Source organism: Eurosta solidaginis, chromosome 3, assembly GCF_040869045.1.
Source record: "Eurosta solidaginis isolate ZX-2024a chromosome 3, ASM4086904v1, whole genome shotgun sequence".
In the NCBI taxonomy this organism is placed as follows: domain Eukaryota; kingdom Metazoa; phylum Arthropoda; class Insecta; order Diptera; family Tephritidae; genus Eurosta; species Eurosta solidaginis.
This window is the reverse complement of record NC_090321.1, coordinates 58,635,579-58,662,319: the sequence shown is the minus strand read 5'-3', so window position 1 is coordinate 58,662,319 and position 26,741 is coordinate 58,635,579. Positions and strand designations below refer to the sequence as shown.

Here is a 26,741-nt window from a genome sequence, read left to right as displayed (position 1 = left end):
GTGCCGCTAAGGTCGTAACCGTATCGTAGCCAACCAATTGGGTTTTGGTTTACCGTCGTAACGATAAACAGCTGATTACGTTAGGGATACTGATACAGCGATACGACATACGGCACCAATGACTCCGGCTTTAGGTTGACATTGATGATAATCAGATGATAGTCATATGATAATCAGTATTCTTGTAGGGTGGTTAGCATTTCATTTCTCTCCCTAACGGGGAGTATTCTCGCCTCATTCCTCGTGTGAAACGTGATCAAGATACAGGGATAGAGGTTTAACATGCAAATACAACAACAATTTGACCCATTGTAGTTAAAATCAAATAATTATTAAAATAAATTATTTTCAAAATTGCAACCTTGTAACATTAACAGCCAACTTCGCATAATTCTATATATTTCTCTCTTTCTTGCACATATCTACAATGCGATAGGCAACCATATTGAATTTTCAGCGATTAAAATTTTAACGCAACAAGATTTTACTGTGCAGAAAAATTGAAATTTATTGTGGAAAAATGTAAATTTCCTTATGAAAATATAAAAAAAATATTGTTCAATAAACATTTAATAAAAGTGTGATAAAGGTAATACGGGAAAGTATCAAAAAGTGCGTGAAAATTGCTTGTGAAAAAATTGTAGTCAGCGGAGCACTACAAAAAGGTGTATCGTATATATACCACGAAAATTGAAGAAAAGGAAGAGTTGTTACAAGCAAGAAAAATTATATGCGCACTGAAAAGTAGCACAAAAGAAAGCTAGATAGATAAAAAGAAGTGTGCGATTAAAGAAAGGAGAAGGCGAAGCAAAACGGGAAAAAGCCAAACAAACGCGCAAAGTATACGTGCTGTTGCTGCGTGGCGTAGTAATTTGTATGTAATATTGAAAAATTTGATATACGACGGTGGTGCGGTCTTTAACACTACCAGCTGCTGTATCCAGATCAAAACGTGCTTCATAAAATACAAAATATATCAAGAGTAAACTAAAAACTTATAAGTTCAGATACTTTTTTGTGCAAAGTACATTGGCCTTTATAAAACTGTAATGAGTGTCGCTGCAATGACTATGGACGATCAGAGACCTTTGATGAACAGTTATGATAAAATGTCAAAACAATATGAACAAAACTGTCACGGTCATACTGGTGGAATAGGTGGTGGGGGTGGTGGTGGTAATGGTATGGGTGTAGGTGGTGCACCACCATCTGGGCCTGCTTCGCCAACACCATCTGGTAGCGAAGAGTTACAGCATCCATACCATCATTCACATCATCATCATTTACACCATCATCATCATCATCCGCGTCATATGCACCAGCATATGGCACACAGTATGTCAACGTCGGAGCATCAGCCACCGTCGCCGCCACCGCCAATGCAACAACAACTACATATGCACCATCATAATCAGCATCATCAGCTACAACAGCAACAACAACAACTTGAGCCTCCAAGCACTGTTGCTGAGGCTGTTGCTGTCGCCGAACATCGCCAGCGTTTGCTCGAAGGTATATATTGAATGACTTTAAATTAAAAACAACATTTTAATACCTAGTACCGTAAAACAAAACAAGTAGGGATAAAGAAAAATTATAAATATATTTATGAATGTACTTTATTCGGTGTGTTTTACAAAAAAATCCTTTTTTTATACATACATATTTCTACATAGCTGACAATATACTTTTGATTTCAAATTGTTTGTATTTATGAATTTCTGTAAATTAACTTTTAAACATTTTACAGTACTGATAATATTTGTACATTAAGTAAACTATGGTTTTTACAAGTTTGCCAGCTGACACAAATCCATAAATTATATGGACTTGTTGTCTAGAGCTACTTAACTTGTGTGGTAAGTGCGGTGTATACGAAGTGGTGTAATAAGTGGAGCATGTGTAATGTATTCACCTGAAAAACATAAACTCATTAATCGTACAGCGAACACTCTTTTTGACTCTTTCAGAACGTTTTATATCAATATTAAATAGTATTGTATTTAGTTAGTTTGTAAGCGTGAAATTGGTGTAATCTAAAAAAAAAGAATGTCTTTGCTTGCAAGAAAATAAGAATATAAAAATTGTCAAAAATATGAACTTTTTTCATTCCAAGTGTTTTTACAAAGTTCAAAATAGATATCTACAAAAATCTAAAAAAAAAAAAGAAAATAAAAAAAAAAATATTAATACAGATACCTATGTTATTACAACAAAAATTATAAAATAAAACCAATTTAACTACAAAATATAGTAAGATTTTAAAAAAAATTGTTTGAAGTTGTAAAGAAATAAAAGGCAGTGAATAATAAACTGAAAAAAATGGTAAAAAAAAAAAAAAAAAAAAGAACTTCGAAAAGCCAAGTGCATGCAAATAGGCTAAAAATATAAGAAGAATAAATGTATGCTTAATTTTAATAATCTTAATATATTGTGTTTAAACACACAAAATAATGAACTTAAAGAAAGAAAAAATTAATATATGAAGTGATTAATGCCAAGAATTAAAAATTTGCCTATTCTTACAATAAATTTCCACACTGTTCCATATTTGGCTTTTTTTCTTAATTTGAAAATCAGCGTTGGTCGTATACGAGAAATAGTCGGTGCTAACTCATGCGTCGACGTCTTATGCTCCGTAACATCATCTATTCACCTTTCTCTGCTACAGTTATCTACACATGTGTAATTTTTATCCTACGTAATCATATTGATGGTTATCCTTCCTTCGCAACATATTTTATCGCATCTGTGGTTTAAATGTGTTCTTCTTTAGTGTTATCTAAAGTCCAAAAAATTCAATGAAATGAAAAGAGCAGAGCATCTATATAATAAAAAGGTTGATAATATATCTGGACATATATATTGCCAGAAATTCACGCGAAACAGAGACTTAATGGTGCCAGCAGCAGATATGTGTGTGTGTGTGCTGATAACCCAATCTCATGAAAAATATAAAAAAGAAGTATAAAAAAATTATCAATAAAATGTTAATAAACTTTTATTATAACGCGCTATGTAGTGTGTGTAAACAAAGGGCCTAAAAAATTGGCGGCATAAATATATCTAAAAAATGTGTAAAAATAATAGTTGCTAAATTATTTTGTTTTGGTTGGGTAAAAAATATAAAGCTGCAATTTATTTTTTTTAAATTTAATTATTATGAATATTCAGTTGGAATGCCAATTGAATCTAATCAGCATATTGATTAGCATAACAGACGGACGAGAATGGGAGTCACTCTTTTAAGGAAGTTGGAAAGGACGCGTTTCCAATCCTTCATTGCTACCAGCTAAAGTAACAAAATTTGGAACGTTTGACCATGTATTGAGATATTGGAAATAACGTGGTTTCAATCATGCCTACATCAACTCCTGGGTCGACAAGTAGTTTTTGTAACAATGCTGTCGGAATGCATAAAGATTCTGATCGACACAGCTCTACATTTATTGGGAGGTTGGAAACAACGTGTTTTCAATCCTCCCCTGTTTCAATTTTCGAATTCTTCGCATTTTGCATCACATTATTTAATGCTGTCGGAATGCAATTGTTTCGATCAACATAGCACCCGTTGAAAATACCGAATTCCAGCTAATTCAGTTGATGGAAGGCTCTAAACAGCTGACGAACAAATTTATTTTCCCTTTCCCTGAGACCGGATGAATTGTACTTCGCTGCTTCTGCGTTTAGCCCTAATTAGTTGATATCTGGGTTGCGTTTATAATACGTACTCATTTCTAACAACTGTTTCTATGTACTTCTGGGTGGGACAAACTTCATTGTTGAATAATTCCTTAACAACTCCAAAGAATTCAAAACGTAATTATTGGATATATTTAAAACGAGTTTCTAATGCTGTAAAACAAATATATGGAAGCATAGGTTGAACTGAAAAATTTGGCATTACAACTTTTTTCTTTTTTGTCACGGGTGGGACATAGGGACTACTGTTCTATGCATCTAAAAATAAAAATAAAAAAGAAGTGCGGTAGATATTTTTTTTATTAGTCATGGCAAGCAACATTCAAAACAAGCAGTTTAAACCTAATTGAAATAGCTAGTTCAGGACTTTAATTTAAGAGGAAAAACAGGAGTTGAAAATGCATTTAAAGATTAAATTTAATATTTTTAGGTTAATTGGAAGTTCTTACAACATTTTTATCCAAACTGTCTCCAGTTTTCTAAGCTCCCAGCATCAAATTATATTATTTGCCATGCTTGTTTTGTTACACTGGAGTTCCAACTCCTCCCAATTCTTAGTCTTATTTTCCGGATATATGTGGGTTCGATACTTTCATTTACATACTAGAAATCCTTATAAATTCCTAAGACAGTCTGGTTATCAAAATTGAAATACTTAAAGACACAGTTGCAGATACGAAAATATTTATTTCATTTCATTTTCATTTCATTTCATTTATTTATTACGGCAAAAATGCCTAATTCATAAATTAAATTATATTACAATTTACTATCTTATTGCTAAGGTTTTACAATATTCATAAAGTTTTGCTTTAAATGCTACGATTTCGATACAACTTTTTATATCTATAGGCAGTTCATTGAAACTTTTTAGACCTTTATAAAAAATATTTTGCAGATCTATTTCAGTTCTGAATAAAGGCAGTTTGAAATTGTGTTTATTCCTTGTATTAATGTTATGTGTTTGCTTAACTAATACTACGTTTTTACTTAGATATTCAGGTACATTTTCACTTTTAATATTAAATATAAACTTCATAGCGTGAAAAAAAATCTTTTGCTTGGCACTTAACCAGTTCAAACTTCTCAGCATATCAGCCGTACGAGTATCTCTAGGTTTTTTAAGAATAAATCTCATACATCTGTTTTGCATCTTTTGAAGTTTATCTATTTCTTTGTCTGACACAATGAATAGAATAGATGGGCAGTTTACAAAGTGCGGTTCTATAATGGACTTATATATAATTATTTTGTATTTTTTTGTAATATATTTGGATGTTCTCTGCATAACCCAAATTTTTTTCGCAACTTTCTGGACTGTGAAGTTTATATGTTCTTCAAACTTGAGTTTGTTATCAATTATAATTCCCAAATATTTTATACTGTCAACTTTTTGTATGCTTTCATCATTTATTTTTAAACCAATTATATCCTCATTAACGTTCCTCCTTGTTATTATCATAAATTTCGTTTTATTTATATTAAGTTTCAGTCTATTTCCGCACAACCATTTATACAGGTTATTCAGTTCATGTTGTATTTTAGAAAGTGCAGAATTAATATTATTCTCACTAATCAGCCGTCAAAGTTACAAAGGGGGCATAATCGCTACACTGACTGAAAGTCGCACTGTACATCCGTCTCCAAACTCAAGGAGTATCTTCCATGTAGATACTAGGTATCGGGTAAGGGACGGCGCATAAACTCGAATTCTAAGCAGTTTTGTGTATCCCGACCTAGGGCTAGTATGTTCAAGCAGAATGTGCATCAAAATGGCGCGTAGAGCGCTACTTGGGACCGGTCTCTTCGGCTGGATAGCACAGCAACCAACGAACCTACAACAACAGCAACAATCTACCGTTTTCAAAAAAAAAAAACGAAAATTCGAAATTTTTAAAAATGTGCATGAAAAATATCATAGTTCCAGGATTCTGTAGCCCAATGAAGTTTGGTCTAACAAAGTACAAGGTATAAGTCTTTCATAATTCGTATTGATTTTTTAGAACATTTCTCCGAAGGGTATTCAAGATTTTATTCCACATCGAAATAGCATAATTTAGTGTTTTAGGTATATGGTATAAATACTGAATTACTCTTTCGAAAGAAAAGTTGACAATAATCAGTGAGAATTTCGAGAGTCTTGCACTCTGTTGGACTAAAAATTGATTGGGCTACAAAACTGCATACCCGAAAAATTGCATGTAAATTTTTTAACACCTCGATTTTTTCGAAATGAATGAAGTTTTTTTTTGAAAGTTAAGAACTGTTTTTGAAAATGTGAGAAGATAAATAAAATAGTCTATAAATATAAAATATAGAATTTTGACTTAAACCACTTCCAGCTTTATTAACCCAACCAAAAAAAAAAAATCGCAGCATTGTACAAAAATTAATAAATATTAAAAAAATAACATTTGTACGTACAATAAACACGTACTTATATGGAGAAAGCTTGTTAAGTGTAAATAGCGAAAATATTCTGAAAACGTCAGAAAAGAGTGTGGGTTGTCGATAAAATAGTGTTTTTCTTTTTATGCAAGAAAATTTATAAAAAATAAATATATAGTTTATGAAAAGAAGAGGCGTGTTTGTTTAGAAAATGAAAGAAATGTTATTGGCATTGAAGCAAGAATGAATAAAATAAAAGCGCAAAAATATGTAAAAGAAAAGTAGAAAATATAGCGCAAAGAAAAAAAAACTTCTTATGTAAATAAAAAGTGCTGGCTGTGCGCGCGAATTGCTAAAAATTTCTTCATAGTTCGTTTGCGTGTGCTTGTGTGTGTTGCGGCAAATAAGTTCATTTAAAAATCTTTCTCAAGATAAAAGCAGAAAAAATTTACAAAAAAAAAATAGTTTGACGTTGTAATTGCGTCAGAGATCTGTAATCTTTATGATCTTAGATCTGACTTTTCTACACTGGGCTGCAAATTCAAGTCTTCCAAGCCACATACGTATACACAACAACAACAACAACGTAGCGCAAAAAAAAAGCAACAAAAGCAATCGAAGCAACACACTCAGAAAGCATACAAAATATATAAGAAAATGCCAACACGAAATTTACGAAAAATGTGGCAAAGCGCTTGCAAATGCAACTTGCTGTTGCACCCTGTATTGGTATGATTTTGTATTAAGTTTAATTTAACAAAAAAAAAAAAAAATCTAAAACACCACAAGTACCTATGTACCTGAATATGTATTTTACAACTGATTTACATACATATAATTGTACATATTTTACTGTGTATGTATCATGATTTTTGTTTTCCAATTATTTTTACTAAGTTTTAAGCTTAATATTTCATACCATTTTGCAATGCTTATGTAGTATTTTTTCTCAAATGCAATTTAATTTCTATTCCTAAAAAATTTATTTTTTAAATTTTCTCGTAACGCAAATACAGATGAAATTGAGAGTCTTAAGCTGGAGCAGACACGCCTGTCACAACAATGCGCCGATGTACAACGTCGTGAAAAAATACTCATGCGTCGTTTGGCTAATAAGGAACAAGAATTTCAAGATTATGTGGTAGGTATTGACAAAATGCAACTCAAATTATTTATATTTTTAAAAAACTTAGGCCGAATTGCAGAATGGCAAGTTATCTTTTAAACTCAGAGTTAATTTCTAAAATTTGTCAAAAATGTATGACTTTAACCCCTCGTGCCAGGTGAACTCTGAGTTAAAAAGATATTTTTCCGTTCTGCAAGTAGGCCTTAGAGTAATTTTTTATTGTGGACTTAAAAATTCACGACGTGGCCGTTCATTCTGGGGAAAGAACAGATTTTTGTTTAGTTCATTGTTCACTTACATTAGTACAGTTTCCAAAGCTTGATCGTTATCTGTGGTCAGAAGCAATAATCGGCTAAGTCCTTTGTTTTTACTCGGGACTTAGGTGATTATTAAACGGTTTAATTATAAGCTTTTATTTAGTTTTAGTTGGCTGTTGTCTGTAATCAAATCTTGCAAGTTAAATTTGATACACTTCCCGGTGTCCGATTGAGCTGAAATTTTGCACGCACGTATAACTCCGATGACAATGCAATATTACTTTGTGAGAATTCGATAAATTTATCGATAACACAGTTATCGGTAAAGATTTGTGCTCACCTTGGCATAAAAGGCTAAGTCCTCAAGAACGCAGGTAACTTCACTTTGTGTATGCAACGAAAGTAGAATTTAGGCTGTTATCGCTAAATGTTGCCTTCTTTTCTGCGCACTTGATTTTGTTTTACAGATTTTTAGCGATGGAATTTTAGTTAAGCGAAAGTTGGAATTTTATTTTAAAACAGAGCAGAGATCTGCAATGAGTAGTTGTAAACTGAACGCGACATAGGCAAAGTCACAATAAAATATGATTTGAAGTTAGTTAACATTCGAATCGAAGAACTTGACTGTTCAAAGTTGACTTTGAAGAAATCTTGTAATGTTGATGCATTTAAAGAAATGGATAGGATGAGAAACGTTACAAATAAATAAGTAAAGATTACATAACTACTTTAAACAATATTTTACCCTACTAAAAATAAAAAAAAAAAAATGATATTTAAATTAAATTTAAGAAAAAGCTTTACTGAGAACAAGCTTTTATTACTTGTTAATAAAACGAACTAAAAAGTAAAAAAAATTAAAGAAAAAAACTTTTTTAAAAATTAGCTTTTATTATTGGGTAATAAAATTAACTAAAAAGTAAAAAATAAATTGACTGTAAAGAAATATTCATTGTAACCTTTAATGATAATTAGGCTTCTTCGTCTGCGGCAAAAAAATTCCATATTGTACATAATTATATATTTTTAACATTAAAACTTTACACCTAAATTATTAAATCTTACAGTTTATGTCACAGTCCTAATTGTTCTAATAAAAGCGTGTTACATTGTGATAGCAAGAAAAGGAGGTCCTAAATGTTCTTAATTATACCATCAAAATTTAACACGCTTTTTATTAGAACAATTAGTACTGTGATATAAACTGTAAGGTTTAATAATTTAGGTGTAAAGCTTTAATGTTAAAAATATATAATTAATGGAATTTTTTTGTCGCAGACGAATAAGCCTAATTGTCATTAAAGGTTACAATGAATATTTCTTTACAGTCAATTTAAAAAAGTTTTTTTCTTTAATTTTGTTTAGTTTGACTTTTGTTGGTTGGCGCGAATTTTGTAATTGAAATTTAAGTAATAAGCTACAAGCTTGAAACTTGGATTATAGTTCAGAACCTGATGACAATGCAATAATAAGAAAAAAATCGCCGCTAGGTGGCGCAAGGATCGAGATATTCACAAAAATTGTATTTGTGGTCCGATTTCGCTCATATTTGGAACGCATAATACATACAATAGAAAGTGACCTATAAAAAATCGCTGCTAGGTGGCGCAATGGTCGATATATTCACAAAAATCGTATTTGTGGTCGGATTTGGCTCATATTTGGAATACATAATACATACAAGAATAGAAAGCGACCCATAATGTCCGATTTGGCTCTAATTTGGAGCAAATATTACATACAACTCGGTAGAAGTGACATCAAAATATTTTGGAGTTTGAGGAGGGACAAGCATACGTTGCGCAGAGTCGAGTAAAGTATTTGTAAGGATTATGCATTGAGGACTTAGATTGTAACAAGTTGTCAGGAAAGAGTCCTTGTAATAATGAGTCACTAAATGAACTAAATAGAATGAGAAATAATAGGCAATTAAATAAAGACTAAAAACTTGAAAATAGAATAATTAAAAAAATGTTTTAAGTTAAACGGTTTTATTGAAAACAATACTTACATGAAGCAATAATAATACTAAGAGGTAGAAAATAATTAGGTAGGTCCTAGGTACTAGTCATCACACTCCTCATCAATCTAGGGCGTTGATCAAACAATTAAATAAAAGCGTTGGACGCGTCAAATTTCTACCGAACTTATAAGACCCTGGATAAAAGAGATGTTTATAGGTTGTCTTAGGCTCAATTACGTACCAGTATCGTGGAGGGAAGTCAACGTGGTCTTTATCCCCAAGGCAGGGAAACCCTCCCACTCTAAACCAAACGATTATAGGCCTATAAGCTTATCTTTTTTCTGCTTAAAGCACTCGAAAGACTTCTAGAGGACCACATCAGGAGGAGGATTGAGCCATCGCTTCTTTCGCATGCTCAACATGCCTATACTATATGCAGGTAACTGACATGGCTTTGCACTCAATGGTATCCGTTATAGAAAGGTCACTAGACCGCAAGGAATACACATTGGTGGCATTTCTAGATATATATGCATCTGGCCAGTGAATGTTAAGATTCGCCCTTTTGTAAATATCGCCGCGCCTCAGCCAGTTCATGCTTAAATGCTGAAAATAAGTTGGTTGCGAAGACTATCCAAATCTACTTCCAGAATGTCTCTGGCATCAGGACAAAATCTAAAGATATTTTTAATTTGAGTGCTCACTTGGATTATGATGTTTTTGTACTTGTTGAGACCTGGCTGAACTCCGACTTTTACGATAATGAATACTTTGATTCCAATCTTTACAATGTCTTCCGCAAGGATCGAGACCCTAAAAAAACTGGTCTATTAAGAGGTGGCGGCATTTTGATTGCTGTCAGTAGGAGGTATCGAGCCTCTGTTGTTCCATTGGATAATGGGGACTCTCTTCTTGATCAGCTTTGTATCAGTGTACGTGGTGCGTCTGATCTCATAATCTGTGCTTCGTACATACCGCCGGCAAGCGCTGACGCCATCTATAAAATGCACGTGGACAACATTGTGGGCTTGGTTTCTAAGAATTATAATTGTAATTTCTGCATTCTGGGTGATTTTAATTTAAGTAATTTAGAGTGGATTTCCTGTGATAACAACTTTACATTCTTTCCAAAAACTGTTATTAGTTTTCCAGAGTCTTACGTTGTCGACAACATGGCAAGCTTAGATCTTTCTCAGGTTAACCATTTTTCCAATAGTCTTTCTAGATATCTTGATCTTATTTTCGTTAATGATAATATAAATTTTTCTATAACCGAATGTTTGGATCCTATTTCTAAGACAACCATTCATCATATTCCTCTTATTGTACTTATTGAGTTCTATAATTTTAGAGAAGTTTCGCTTAAAAGTGTTTGTTCAAGTTTCAATTTCAAACGTGGAAACTTACATAATGTTAATTTGGATATAGCTGCCTTAGATTGGGACTCCTTACTTGCTAATATCAATACTGAGGAATGCTTTGAAGTATTTAGAAATAGAATTCAAACATTTTGTTCAAAACATGTTCCAGTTTTTGGGAAGAAATGCCATAGGATACTATGGTATACATCGAAATTAAAGAGGTTGAAGAATCTAAGAAACAAATTTTACAAAAAGTACAAGTCTTCTAACTCTGTTTCTCATAAAGAAAAATTTCACCGCTATCGCAAAGAGTTTAAATCGCTAAATAAGGACTTATACCGAGATTATGTTCATAATTTTGAATCTGACATCAAGCAAAATCCAAAGTCTTTTTGGCGTTTTGTTAAATCCAAAAGAATGTGTTCTAGCATACCATCGGATGTGTTCTATAATGGAACCAGTGCATCCTCTCCGCAAGGGGCCGCTAATCTTTTTGCTGACTTTTTCAGCTCTAATTTCGAGTCGTCGTCTGAGCCGTTCGATGACAACTATTTCCCAGATACCAATTCACCAATTAATTTTGGATCACTTTTCCTATCGCCTGATGATGTGCTCGATGGTATTCTGCATATTAAGTCGTCTACGAGTTCGGATGTTGATGGTTTCTCATCTTACCTTTTCAAAAACTGCACTGCTGTTGCTTATCCTCTTATGATAATTTTTAATAAATCACTTCATTCGGGTGTTTTTATTGATGCCTGGAAATTTACCTCTATCACGCCTGTTTTCAAAAAAGGTAGCAAAAATGATATTGCCAACTACAGGCCAATTTCAAAATTGTCAACCGTATCTAAATTGTTTGAATATATTGTCAAGCAAAAGATGTTCTTTTCCATCAAGAGATATATTTCGATCAACCAACATGGCTTCATGTCTGGTCGATCCACGGTTACCAACCTTGCAGTGTTTTCTGAATTCTGTACATCTGCTTTTAATGATCACCTGCAAATTGACACTATTTATACTGACTTTTCCAAGGCCTTTGACAAAGTGAGTCACACACTTTTAGTTGAAAAGTTGGCGAATCTGGGCTTTCACTCTACTTTTCTATCTTGGATAAAATCGTACCTTTCTTCTCGGCATTGCATTGTAGTTGTTGACAATTTATCATCTTATAACTTTATTGCCTCCTCTGGTGTGCCTCAAGGTAGCATTCTGGGGCCCTTACTCTTTATCATTTTTATTAATGATATTTGTGAGTGTTTTACCTTCTCCAATTTTCTGCTATACGCTGACGATCTTAAAATTTATTCCTCTGTTCGTTCTCTGTCTGATTCATCCAGAATTCAGAATGATTTAAACAACGTTGTTTTGTGGTGTGAAAAAAATCGACTTCTTCTTAATGTTAGTAAATGTTTCCATGTGTCGTTTGCGAAGTCTCGTTCCTCTATTCCCACCTCCTATTCCATTGGCAACTCTAATCTATCCACCCTGAATGAAATATCCGACCTGGGTGTTATTTTCGATGCTAAATTTTCATTCTTGAGCCATATCAATAGCACTATAGCAAAATCGTATGCTATGCTTGCTTTCATTCGTCGGTTTAGTTCGGACTTTAGTGATCCGTATACGCTGAAGCTCTTATACACGTCACTTGTTCGCTCCAAACTTGAATATGGGGTCTTTATTTGGAGACCATATTTTGATTGTCATATCAAACGACTTGAACGTGTTCAAAAGGTGTTTTTGCACTATGCTCTACGCTCATTAAATTTTATAGACCCATTTCCACCATATATTGCCAGATGCAAATTAATCAACCTGAAATCGTTAAACTCCAGAAGAACTATTCTCTCCCTCTCTACAGTGTTCGACATTATAAATGGTACAATAGATTGCCCTCTTTTACTTGAACGTATATTTTTCCATGTCCCGCAGCGTTGTCTTAGGAATAACGATCTTTTTTCCTTAAAACAAGTCAGAAGTACTTATGCTAGCAATGCACCTATCTATAGAGCTTTAAGGGAACTTAACTCTCCATCGGGTTCTTTTACCTCTGATTTATTTAGCTCTAAAGCCAAATTTGTAGCTTCACTACTTGTAAGTTTTGATTAATATTGTAATTGTATAATCGTGTAATATTTATATTGATCACTTAACATTTATTATTTATACTAAGCACAAAAAAAAAAACAAACAAAAATCTAAAGTTTTGTAATTAGTCTGTAAGTGCACTCTCGTCATGTATGACTACAAATAAATAAATAAATAAATAAATAAATAAAAATATAGCGGGTGCCTTCAACAACGTTCTCCCGGAGGCCATCACCTCGGCGCAGACCGGCCTGGGGGTCGACGCATGTCTGGTGGAGTTTATATACAAACTGCTTACGCGTAGGCAGATTAAAACTGAGCTAGGTGGATGCGTAATCCGCAGACCGGTCGGCAGAGTCACTCCGCAGGGAGGCGTTCTCTCTCCGCTACTTTGGGTGGTTACCGTCTACCAACTACTACCCCTCATCGAATCAGAAGGTCACCAAGTGATCGCGTATGCAGATGACATCTGCGTCACCATGCGGGGGAAATTACCGCAAACTCTTTGCAACCTAATGAAGGGACATTATCCAAGATTTCGCATTGGGCCACAGCTACAGGTTTGGAAGTCAACCCGGATAAAACCGAAGTTGTCCGAGGAGGTACAAAGTACCAAATCTAACACCGCCAAGAATTGGGGTACGTTTTTAGTGTTTAGCGACCAAGTCAAGTATTTGGGAGTCATTGTGGATAGGAAGCTATTATGGAGTGACCATATAGTGGAGCGATCCAAGAAGGCAGCAGCAGCGCTGTTCACCTGCAAGAGAGCAATTGGAACCTTCTGGGGATTCTCCCCTAAAGTGGCCTACTGGATTTACACAGCCATTGTGCGCCCGATTCTTCTTTATGGTGCCTTGGTCTGGTGGCCTGCACTAGCTAAAACTACCTATCTTAAAATGCATCACCGGGGCTCTCGGCTCCACTCCGTCTGAAGCACTCAACACAATGCTATACCTTCCAACTTTTCACCTGGTGGCGAAGGAAATAGCGGTCACCGCCGCTCTACGCATAAGGGAAAAAGGTCTCTGGTCAAATGGATCTAGTGGACACGCAACAATCCTGGGCACGAACGCCCCAGGCCCGGTGCGCACTGACTACTGCACGCCAAAGAACGTCTTCGTTACTAACTATAGTATATATATACCATCGCGACAAGACTGGAATACCAGGCAACATACAGTACCGGGTGCCATCAACATATTCACGGATGGTTCTAAGCTTGACGGAAAGGTGGGAGCAGGCCTCCTTTTGCCGGATCTGGGTCTTGAGGTTTCTTTTCGCCTACCAGATTACTGTAGTGTTTACCAGCTGAAATGCTAGCAAAACACAGGGCTGTGAACCATATAGGGTCTATGCCTAAGCATGGTAAACGTGTGTTTATTTTCTCAGACAGCCAGGCCGCATTTAAGGCCCTGGACTCATTTGTCGACAACGCAAAGTCGGTCACTGAATGCCGCAGATCTCTTAACGAGATGGCTCAGCACTTCAGTATCAGCCTTATATGGGTACCTGGGCGCAGGGATAATGAAGGCAACTACAGAGCACACGAGCTGGCCAGAACAGGCACCACCGACCATATCCTTCTGGGAAATGATTCGGTAGGTATACCCATGGCCACTTTCAGGCTTTGTGTGAACACAAGCACTATAAGAATTGCAAATGGACTATGGTCAGCCATATCATCGTGTGATACATCCAGGCTAACCTGGCCCTCATATGACAAGGGGCGCACAGGAGCGCTTCTGATTTTAAACAAATCAGTTCTATCGTCCCTTATAAGGGTTCTAACAGGGCATTGTTTAATAGGCACGCATGGTGCTAGAATGGGGGCAACGACCTTCGACTATTGATAGATGTTTAGAAGAGGAGGAGATTGACCAGCACCTTTTCTGTCATTGTCCATGAAGTCAAGGTTCTAGCAAAATATATAATTTCCACGAAGTGGTTTGACCCGCTTTAGGCAGGGTAGGAGTCCTTTTGAGACCGTATAGGGTATTACAATGGGCCCATTGGTGGCCTAAGTAGTGAGCTGTTACCATAATGTCCAGCTCAGCCCTTGCAACCTAACCTAACCTATATATAAGACCAACTTAACCTAAATCAGGTTATGCTACACCTAACATTTTTAGAAATTTCACGCGCCCAACGCTTTTATTTAATTGTTTGATCGACGCCCTATATTGATGAAGAGTGTGATGACTAGTACCTGCCTAATTATTTTCTAGCTTTTAGTATTATTATTACTTCTTGTAATTATTGTTTTCAATAAAACCGTTTAACAACATTTTTTTAAACTATTTTATTGCTTATGACCACAGATATAGCATGCAATGCCGCTTAATGTATGCAATATGGATTTACACTATGACTGTATTAAGAAGCAAAGCTCTCGCATATTTCGATATGGGAAAACCGGTACACCATTATCGAAAAACCTTACATACCCAGAGTGTGGCAGGAAAGTGATTTGGAACTCTATAGATGACCTTGAGATTTGGCGCCTTCCACCTTTTTAAATCTTCCGCCTTATGTAGGTACCATGTAAACTCATAAAAGATAAGCAAGCTCTCCGTAAGCTCTCCAGAAAGCGTTCTCTTCGAAACAGTCGGCCTAGCACCGGCCAAGAAATTCCCGACATCGGTAACACTCCCCTCCACCTTTAGACACTTTATCGCTAACACTGCTTCGGGGTATCTTAATTGCTACTACAACATCTTTGGGATTTTGTTTCAAATATAATGCTGCTTTGGGCAGTGATAGCCTAATGGTAGGACTGCGATGTTAGACATTTGATTTTTCGAGTTCGAATCTTACTCGGGGAAAATATAATTTCTAATTTAAAAATACAAAGCTATCTGAAGAGATCTTTGGCAGATTCGAAATAGCTACATATTGTAACGAATTTTCTGCAAATCCTCTTATTTGCAATCCTCTGCTAAGTTCGAATCACTAAACTGTTGAATAAATAACTCCAATATTAAATAATAGAAAAATGGCCTTTATTAAAGTACTTCACAATAACACTTATACTTTGCTACTCGCTGGCTTAATAATCAAACTGATTGATAACTCAAATTAAACTCTACTATTGGCCGCCAGATCGCGTGGTTAATCAAACTGATTGATAGCTCAACTCAAACTGAATTACCGCGCCTCTACATCTGTTGCCTTTTATACCCTTTGGTTTCCTCGTTCGTATTTTTCCAGAATGTACTAGCATTGTCCATGAGCTCTCAAACTTCTCAGCTATAACTAAAATTGCACAATTTTATACATCTTTTAGGCGCTTCCAGAATCTACTAGTCCAGTAGCTCTCAAACTTCTCAGATATATGCATGTGTTTGCGCATTGACTCTCCGTTGCTCGTATTCGTACATGGTACATATGTGTAGACGCAATTATTTATTCGTTTATGTAGATACATAAAGATTGAATTATTGATGTGAATGTTTGTAGTTTACAGTCTCTCGCGCGCACATAGGCGTATAAGTAAATGCATCTGTGTGTGACATCTCTCTGGGCTGCCTTATATATGTGTATACTTGATTTGATTATTAACGTAAATACTGCTTGGCATGGCCTTAGCATCGCCTTAGTGATGGGATAACTTAGTGATGCTAATATCCGTGACACTGCCCTCCACCTAAGTCTGATCGTCCCGATCAGACAAATCTCTCGATCTAAACGTTGCCAGCCTTTCCAAATGGACCACTTTCATTTTGGTACGTGGTTTACCGATGGTTTGTATGCGGTACACTACATCGTTGATCCGCTTTACAACTTTGTATGGGCCATCCCAATTACACTGCAATTTCGGGGACAAACCTTTTTTACGTTGTGGGTTGTATAACAGCACCAAATCTCCTTCCTGAAAACCTTCTGAACTAATTGCTTTATCATATCTGGCTTCCATCTTGTCACTCATAATCTTTGTTCGATGCCTTATCAGATCATGTATTTCTCTTAGCTCTTCTCCCAAATCACTAGTGGATTTCCTGACATTTCTCTCCGCATTGGCATCTATCCCAAACTTCAAATCAGCTGGCAGTCTAAGGTCATTGCCAAAAATTACTTTTGCAGGGGTTTGACCCGTTGTCTCATGCACTGCTGATCGGTAAGCCATCAAGAATAATGATATACGGGTATCCCATTCTTTATGGTACTTGTCTACTACTTTCCTTAAGTGCTCCTCCAATGTTCTATTGAATCGTTCTACCATACCATCGGATTGAGGATGCAATGCAGTTGTCCTTGTTTTTCGAATGCCCAATGACTTACACATTTCCTGGAACACACCTGATTCGAAATTCCTGCCTTGGTCAGAATGTAAATCCATTGGTACACCATACCTTGCAACCCATTCGTTTTTAACCACTTCTGCTACTGTTTCTGCTTCTTGGTTTGGGATTGGGTATACCTCTGGCCATTTACTGAAATAATCCATAACCACCAGTACGTATTTGTTTCCGCGGTTGCTAGTAGGAAATGGACCTGCGACATCCATGGCGATCCTTTCAAATGGCGCACCTGAGTTATATTGCTTCCTCTGGCAATGACTTTGTGTTCTGGGCCCTTTCGCTCTGCTGCAAACCTCGCAGTTCGCAATCCACTCAGTGACCGACTGATGGCAACCAACCCAATAGAATCTCTGTTTAATCTTCTCGAGCGTTTTCGTGATTCCAAGATGACCTCCGCTTGGACCATTATGCAGCTCGCTGAGCACGTCAGGAATCTTCTTTCTGGGAACAACTATCAGTTTATTCTTTTATTTACCATCCTCACTCTCCCATACTCGATGAAGGCAACCGGATATCAATTCTAAACTGTTCCACTGTGCCCAATATGACTTCGCAATGGGACTCTCTGCTGACATCTCTTCTCTGTTTGGTCTTTCATTTCGTTCGATCCCTTGCATAACACGTGACAGATCTGCATCTTCTAGCTGGCACTTTCTTAGCTGTTCCTTGTCCCATTCATCTGTACATGTTATATTCATTAGCCGGACATCTATAATGTGTTCTTTAGCCTCGGCTTTTGAACAGTGCTTGCATTCCAAACTACATGGTCTTCGTGACATTGCATCAGCATTTCCATGGGTACTACCTTTTCGATGCTCAAAGGAAAAGTCGTAGCTTTGTAGTCGCTCGATCCACCGTGCCAATTGTCCTTCCGGATTACGGAACTGCAGAAGCCATTTCAACGCTGCGTGATCTGTCCTGACACGGAATCGCTGGTCGTAGAGGTATTTGTGAAAATGTTTAATGCACTCTACCAATGCCAACAGCTCTCTCCGCCTAACACAGTAGTTCCTCTCTGGTTTTCCAATCGAACGGCTGTAATATGCAACTACCTTCTCCTGTCCATTGACCAGTTGTGATAAAACGCCTCCTATAGCATATCTACTCGCATCTGTATCTAGAATAAATGTTGCTCCTGGAATCGGATATGCTAATATTGGGTCAGTGCACAAACGCTCCTTCAATGTTTGGAAAGCCACTTCTTGCTCCTTCTTCCATTCAAAAGCTTTGTTTTTTCTTGTAAGCTCATGGAGACTATGGGCTACGCTGGAAAAATTTGGTACAAATCGGCGGTAATATGTGCACAACCCAAGAAAACTTCTCAATTCATGTAGGTTCTGTGGTCTTGGCCAATCCTTTACTGCCTCTATCTTTTCATTCGCTGTACAGACACCTTCTGTAGTTACCTTGTGGCCCAAATAATTTACTTCCTTTTTAAACCGCGTACACTTTTTGGGACTTAACTTCAGACCAGCGCCAGCTATTCTCTGGAAAACTTCCTCCAAGTTCTTAAGATGTTCATCAAAACTCTTTCCCAATACCATGATGTCGTCCAGGTACACCAAGCATGTTTTCCAATGTAGTCCTTTCAGTACCTGGTCCATGAGTCTCTCAAAAGTAGCTGGTGCATTACAAAGTCCAAAAGGCATCACTGTAAATTGCCAAAGACCATCACCGACACTGAAGGCTGTTTTCTCTTTATCTTCCTCCTTCACCTCAACTTGCCAGTAGACGCTTTTCAAGTCCAGTGTAGAAAACCATTTCGTACCAGAGAGCGAGTCCAGAGTGTCGTCGATTCTTGGCAATGGGTAGCTATCCTTTTTCGTAACGTCATTCAACTTCCGGTAGTCAACGCAAAACCTCATTTTCCATCCTTCTTCTTTACAAGTACTACCGGTGAGCTCCAGGGACTAGCTGATGGTTCGATGACGCCGCTGTCGCTCATTTCTTGTATAATTTGACTCACCACTTCCCGCTTCGCCAGTGGAACACTACGTGGAGCTTGACGTATCGGCCTCGCGTCTCCAGTGTCAATTTGATGTTTCACAACATTGGTGTGGCCTGGTTTAGAACCATCCTGGTCAAATATGTTTGCGTACTTTAGGAGCAGTTGCTTTGCCTTACTGTGATAATCTTCCTCTAGCCCCTCCGTCCATTCCGTGATGTCATTTGAAAGATCAGTGTTACTAGATGAAACGTGTTCACAGTTAATAATTACTTCAGCCTCTTGGCATCTTCCCAAAATAGCTCCTTTAGTCAGTTTGAGTGGTGACTTGAACTCATTGAGTACTCTTACCGGAATACGTCCATCTTGTTTTGTCATAGCCAGGGTTTTTCCTACAAGTATGTTCAGTGCTGATTTGTTTGCTGCTTCGACAACCCACAATTTGTTTGTCCCACAATCTCCATCAACCTTTGCCCAGATGACTGCTTCGGATTTTGGTGGTATTCGCTGACTCTCTTCCACCAGCACTCGTTTACTGCTGTAGACTCTCTCGTAGCCGAAATTAAGAGGTACATCCATGTTCTTATATCGCATCGTCTTGCTTTGCATGTCGATCTTGATGCCCTGGTCGATTAAGAAGTCCACTCCAATTATGATTTCATCAACAATCTCTGCCACTATAAAATTGTGTACTACCGTGATGTTCCCAATTGCGACTTCAAATGATACTTCTCCTAGAACCGTGCTGTCTTCTCCAGTGGCTGCACGCAATCTTGCTCCATGCAATGGTCTTATCTTCTTGTTGACTAAATCCGCTCGAATGATGGAATGAGACGCACCCGTATCTACAGCCAGTAAACGTTCCTTTCCATCCACATGCCCTCCGACAGTAAGATTGTTTGACCTTCTTCCAATTTGTGAGATAGAGATTATGGGGCATTCAATTGAGGGAGCCAGCTGTCGTCCCTTGCGGCTGACTCGCTTTAGTTTAACGATTGAGTGGACTTGGAGATTTGCTCATCTCCTTCAGCTCTGCGTTTACGGCCACCAATGTTGGAGCTATTAGGACCGCTGCTGCAATGTCGTGCAATATGACCTGGGTTGCCGCACTTGAAACATTTAATAACTCCGGCATTTTTCTGTTGTGATCCCTTTAGTGCTTCCAAAATTGTGTCTACCCAATCTGGTCTTTCCACTTCCACACGATGAGCTTTGTATGCTGGTTTACTCAATAGTGAGGCCGTTTCCTGTGTCAATGCATGTGATACCGTTTCAGCAAATGTGAGCTTTGGGTTTGCGTATGTAGCTCGCTTCGTTTCCACGTCCCGTATGCCATTTATAAAACTCTGGATTTTTACCCTCTCTGTGTATTCCACGGGTGCGTCCGCATTCGCGAGATGAGCCAACCTTTCAACATCCGAGGCAAACTCCTGCAAAGTCTCATTCGCTCTTTGGTGACGGTTTTGCAACTCAATTTGGAATATCTGTTTCCTATGCTCGCTTCTATAACGTCTCTCGACAGCGGCCATCAATGCTTCATAGTTGGTCCGCTCTCCTTCGGGAATCGTCTGTAGGATTTCGGCTGCTGGCCCTTTCAATGCCACGAACAGAGCTGCAACTTTATCTTCAGCATTCCAGCTGTTCGCTGCCGACGTCTTCTCAAATTGGAGCTTAAATATCTGGAATGGAACAGAACCATCAAACGTTGGGGATTTTACCTTCAGAGTAGACATTGAAGTGATTAGACGGTTCAATTGTAACTCCTGAATCCGATCCTTCAAAGCATCTATTTCGGCCTCCATTTTATCTTGTCGCCCACTGAACCCTTCCTGAAACTGCGTTAGTTTCTCTTCCATACGCGATTCTAGTTGTGCAGAGATCTGCGATGATATCTGTGCTGAAATTTGTGTCGACATTTCTGATATACGTGCCTCTTGTGCTTCAATTTTAGATGTTATTTCTGACGACATTTCTGAGATACGTGTCTCCTGTGATTCAATCTTCGCTGTTATACGTGTCTCTTGGGATTCCATCTGTGATGACATATACGTTTTCTGTTCTTCCACTTGTGAGGACAGTTGAGATGTTATTTCTGTCTTTTGCGATTCCAGTTGGGATGCCAATTGCGACGACATTGATGCTACTGTCGATGTTTGTGCAGATATTGCAGCCAATATCATGTTCAAGTCTGTGCTGCTAACCGTCTGCGATGTTTCGTTTTTCTCTTCAATTTTCGTTGTCTCCTCGCCATCAAGATGAAAGACATACTCTTCCACATCAATTCCTTCTGCTTCCATTGCCTCTCGTAGCCGTGCCTGAAGTTCAAGTTTAACGCCGCTTGTATTCAATCCACGGCTCTCCAACTCCTTCTTCAGTTGCTGGATCTTCAATTCACTGAACTTTGCCATGTCCAAGTTGTATTCCCAATCTTCGGAATTTATTCATCAATTCCTCTTCTGACACTAATTGTAACGAATTTTCTGCAAATCCTCTTATTTGCAATCCTTTGCTAAGTTCGAATCACTAAAATGTTGAATAAATAACTCCAATATTGAATAATAGAAAAATGGCCTTTATTAAAGTACTTCACAATAACACTTATACTTTGCTACTCGCTGGCTTAATAACCAAACTGATTGATTACTCAAATGAAACTCTACTATTGGCCGCCAGATCGCGTGCTTAATCAAAATGATTGATAGCTCAACTCAAACTGAATTACCGCGCCTCTACATCTGTTGCCTTTTATACCCTTTGGTTTCCTCGTTCGCATTTTTCCAGAATGTACTAGCATTGTCCATGAGCTCTCAAACTTCTCAGCTATAACTAAAATTGCACAATTTTATACATCTTTTAGGCGCTTCCAGAATCTACTAGTCCAGTAGCTCTCAAACTTCTCAGATATATGCATGTGTTTGCGCATTGACTCTCCGCTGCTCGTATTCGTACATGGTACATATGTGTAGACGCAATTATTTATTCGTTTATGTAGATACATAAAGATTGAATTATTGATGTGAATGTTTGTAGTTTACAGTCTCTCGCGCGCACATAGGCGTATAAGTAAATGCATCTGTGTGTGACATCTCTCTGGGCTGCCTTATATATGTGTATACTTGATTTGATTATTAACGTAAATACTGCTTGGCATGGCCGTAGCATCGCCTTAGTGATGGGATAACTTAGTGATGCTAATATCCGTGACAATATAATATCAGCCCATATGTTTAATTCCTTTCAGTTTTTTCTTCATAATATAATTACAATAATTTAATATGAGAAATTATTGTGAATACGTCTCAAACTCATTAAATTTACGTATTTAGTTTTGAGACAAATCCTTATCAAATCACCCTTTAAATTCCAACTGTATGTAAATATGACAACATAATTCTAAGTAAAGCTAGAGAGGACCCCAAATAGACAGAATTAGTCCATAGCGTTACCAGACATTTTTTTTACGGCTAAACTGCAAAACTTCATCAAAAACATGACCTGTGTTATAAAACAACTCCGTTCTCTAAATACTAGAAGCTGTCTATGACCTATGCCACTTCCTGCTTCTAGATCTGATCTTAATTGCTGGAGACTTAGAGCTTCCTACATCTGGTATCCCTGACTGGGCCTAATTTAAAACAATATAACACTAAATTTTGAAAAATTTCAGGCCCACTTAGTGCTCAACGAAAATTGTTTTATGAAAAAACTACAAAAATTATTAATAATCAACTTAATTTAATTTCAGAGCCAAATTGCCGAATATAAGGCCGCGCAAGCCCCAACTGCTTTGGCTTTACGTTCCGCCTTGCTTGATCCAGCTGTAAATTTACTTTTCGAGAAACTAAAGAAAGAGCTAAAAGCTACTAAAGCCAAATTGGAGGAAACGCAAAATGAATTGGCTGCGTGGAAATTTACACCCGATTCCAATACTGGCAAGCGTTTGATTGCTAAATGCCGTTTGTTATATCAGGTATGGTATTTGAAATTTGTTTTTTAATTTAGATCCATCCCTAATTGGTTTTTTTTGTGTATTTTTGTTTTTTTAGGAAAATGAGGAATTGGGTAAAATGACCTCCAATGGTCGTCTAGCTAAATTAGAGACTGAATTGGCAATGCAAAAGAGCTTCTGTGAGGAAGTCAAGAAGTCGCAATCGGGTTAGTATAAATATTTTTTTTTATTATAAAATCTGATTGTCACTCAAATGAGGGTGCAAAACGAAACGATTGGTATTCCTACTACAGCCGCAGCCCTTCGTACTGCAATGACGTAAGGTTTTACGCGACCGGGGCGGTTGTGTTAGTATACCTCTAATTGAACTATCAAGTCTGACTATGAAGTCGCCTTTGCATAGCGAAATACTGTTACAGCTCACTCTGGAAAGTTTATTGGCCTTGCGCTTTCTTTTCTGGAAAAAGAGCTCTTTTATTAATACAGGTCCGAGAGGCCACATTGTTTCGATTGCTGAGTGGAATATCACCCTATTTCGGCTGCCGCCCCGTAAGCCCCCTATCTCCAAACTTTTAAATAATATTTCAGATTTTGTTTTAAAAACTTCATATCTGAGCTATTATTCAATACATTTTGACATTAGCTTGGGTGTATATGGAAAAAAATCTGAGATAGGACGTTCTTGAGCCGAATTCTGGAATATGGCTTTTTTGAAAATTATTCTGAGAAAGGTATTTTTCGAACTGACAGCCGAGGTAGAGTGATGTTCCACTTTTTGTATGGCTTTTGCATCACCAAATTCCAATGTAATACGCTCGTAGTCAGTCGCGCATCAAATGGTCCTGGCCTCTACAACCACCAAATAGTGCTTATACCTCCCCGCTTTATAGCCTACGCACTTGAAGAATTAGTTCATCACAACCAAGTTGAACGACCTTATGGAATCGAACTGTAAGAAATGTCAATACAATGTCCTCATGAATCTGGTAGAAGCATCGTTATAGATCCCCAGAGGGTCAGGCTAGTTCCAGAGGGTGCTAGTATCGAAGTGTAGCGTATTCCAACCTTCAAAGGACTTCTCATATTTGTAACACTCCCTACATCTTAAGGAAGTGTATTTGCTCTTAACTCACTCCCACCTGATTTTCGACAAATAATGGAAAAGCAAGTTCTAAAAAGTGTTTTCATTATTTCTGCGATTATCAATGCAGACTGGCGGCCACCGTGGTGTGATGTTAGCGTGCTCCGCCTACCACACCGTATGCCCTGGGTTCGCACCCCGGGCAAAGCAACATCAAAATTTTAGAAATAAAGGTTTTCAATTAGAAGAAATTGTTCTAAGCGGGTTGCCCCTCGGCAGTGTCTGGCAAGCGCTCCAAGTGTATTTCTGCCATGAAAAGCTCTTAGTGAAAACTCATCTGCCTTGCAGATGCCGTTCGGAGTCGGCATAAAATTTGGTCCCGTCCGGCAAATTTGTAGGGAGAATTAGGAGGAGCACGACGCAAATTGGAAGAGAAGCTCGGCGTTAGATCTCTTCGGAGGTTATCGCGCCTTTCATCAATGGAGATTAAACTTTTTGTAATGCTGCTACAATATTAATGCATATACAAAGTTTTTTAATTTTTAAATCCACTTATTAAACATATTTATTTTCTCCTCACGCTCCACAGAGGTTGACGACTTCCTTCCTGAATTGGACGAAGACGTCGAAGGCATGCAAAGCACTATTTTATTCCTACAACAAGAACTCAAGACGACCCGCGATCGCATACAAACATTGGAGAAAGAAAATTATCAGTTTAAAAATGGTACTTTTGATGTTGAGAACAATGTAAATCCCGCGAACCCCGCAGCTGGCATCAACGATGCAATACTCCACAGCAATAACCATGACGCTGAAGCACCTGTTAATATGACGATTAATTCCGCTGAACCTTGTGCCATAATCTATAACAATAACGCTATCCTAACTAATAGCAATACCACCACCAATGTTATACCACCATTAAATAATGCCGCACCCCACACCCCTCATATCAACGAAATTAAATACACCGCAGCAACGCGCACTTTGGAAACTATCGACGAAAACGCTAGCCTATGCAGCACTTTCGCAATACCCAACGAATTTTATAATGGCAATGAAGAGCAGCAGAAAATTGTGGAAAATATTACTAACACTCCAATAAATCCATTCAATGCTAACCCAACTACAATTGCTAGTCCTGCCAATTTATCGCGTACAGTAGCTGCGCGTAAACGTAACTATGATGGCAGTGAATCGATTGAGAATCAGCAGGGTGGTTTGATGGTTGTCGCACCTGCTACACCAACGCATCTAACAGCACCACGCACGCTACCACCAAAGAAATCAAAATTACGCCGTTCTTCAGTGCAATCTAATGATATGAATGAATATGATACTGGCAATGGTATTGGTGTAGCTAATACACAAATATTAGGTGCCGGGGGAGGTGTTGCTGCTGTTGGTGCTAATGCTGGTATTGGTGTTGCTGCAATTGATCCACTGAACATTGTTGATAATGCGGTGGTTGGCATGGCGAATGAGGAGCATCCTAGCAATATGACGATTGAGGATGCGGCTATAGAGAGCAATACCGGTGCTGTAGCGTTGCGTATAATGACACGAAGGCGTTCAGTGCGGCAACAACAGAATGGCAGTGTGGGTGGCGATAGTAATCACTAGCCTGATAATATCTATCTGGTATGGAATAAGCAAGACGCTCCAAATTGAGCTACATAAATATACATGTAAAGATAAAGTAGAAGTTATCTTTTTTATTCTAAATTGAGTGTGTCGTTAAGTCGACTATCAGCAAAAGCACCATCATATGCGATACGGCTATTATAATAGTTTACTCGCCTAGCTGATGGTCGACAGCACGATATGGTGAAGCAAAGGGAGGTCAACAATCGTGATAAAGATGATAGATTCCGCAAATAAAGATGATAGATTCCGCAATAAGGGTAATTAAACAATAACTGATAAACGAAAAAAAAAAAACAACAACAAAAGCAAGCAAACAAAACCAAGTAAAAATAGCATTAGTTAGTAAGCAAAAATATAGTATAGTAAATAAAATAAACTCTTAGAAAAAATATTACATACCCTGCAAATGTATAATATCTATCTACTATAATGGATTGTATGTTTACAAAAAAAGAGAAAATGCGTTCAGTTTTAGTTTTGCTTATCTCTGAACGCAATCTCAACATTTTATATGATTAGAAGAAATTGTGCAAACTATTTTTTTATTGTTTTTATTTTTTGCTTAAGGCTATGTAAGTATTTTATTTACGTAAGCACCTGCGTGTAATAGAAAAGGAAATGGAACAGAAAATATTGCAAAAAAGATATATCAAACTAAGTAATTTTGTAATATGTATAAGCATTTTATTAATTAAATTTTTTTCTTTTTTACTTCTCTAATTTGAATGTAGTTTTTAACTACAAAAAATTGTAATTTTTAATTATAACAAAAATGTTGTGAGATTACAGCGACAAATATGATGTATCGTTGATTGCATTAAGTATTCGATGAAAAAGAAAAGCAAGCTAACCATAGGTACATAAATAGATTTAAATTAAATTTGTTTTAAATTAAGCGAATAAAAATTAACCGGTTTAATAAAAAAA

The 26,741-nt window shown here is 37.2% G+C and overlaps 1 protein-coding gene across 1 annotated transcript; it reads left to right on the top strand.

Moving 5' to 3' along the window:
- Positions 1–428: 428 nt before the first annotated feature.
- fl(2)d (female lethal d) lies at positions 429–26,741 on the top strand. The gene is made up of 5 exons (XM_067771864.1): positions 429–1,512; positions 7,107–7,231; positions 22,880–23,104; positions 23,181–23,289; positions 24,754–26,741. Exons 1-5 carry the CDS (start codon positions 1,050–1,052, stop codon positions 25,788–25,790), a joined length of 1,959 nt encoding a protein of 652 aa, XP_067627965.1. The 5' UTR covers positions 429–1,049; the 3' UTR covers positions 25,791–26,741.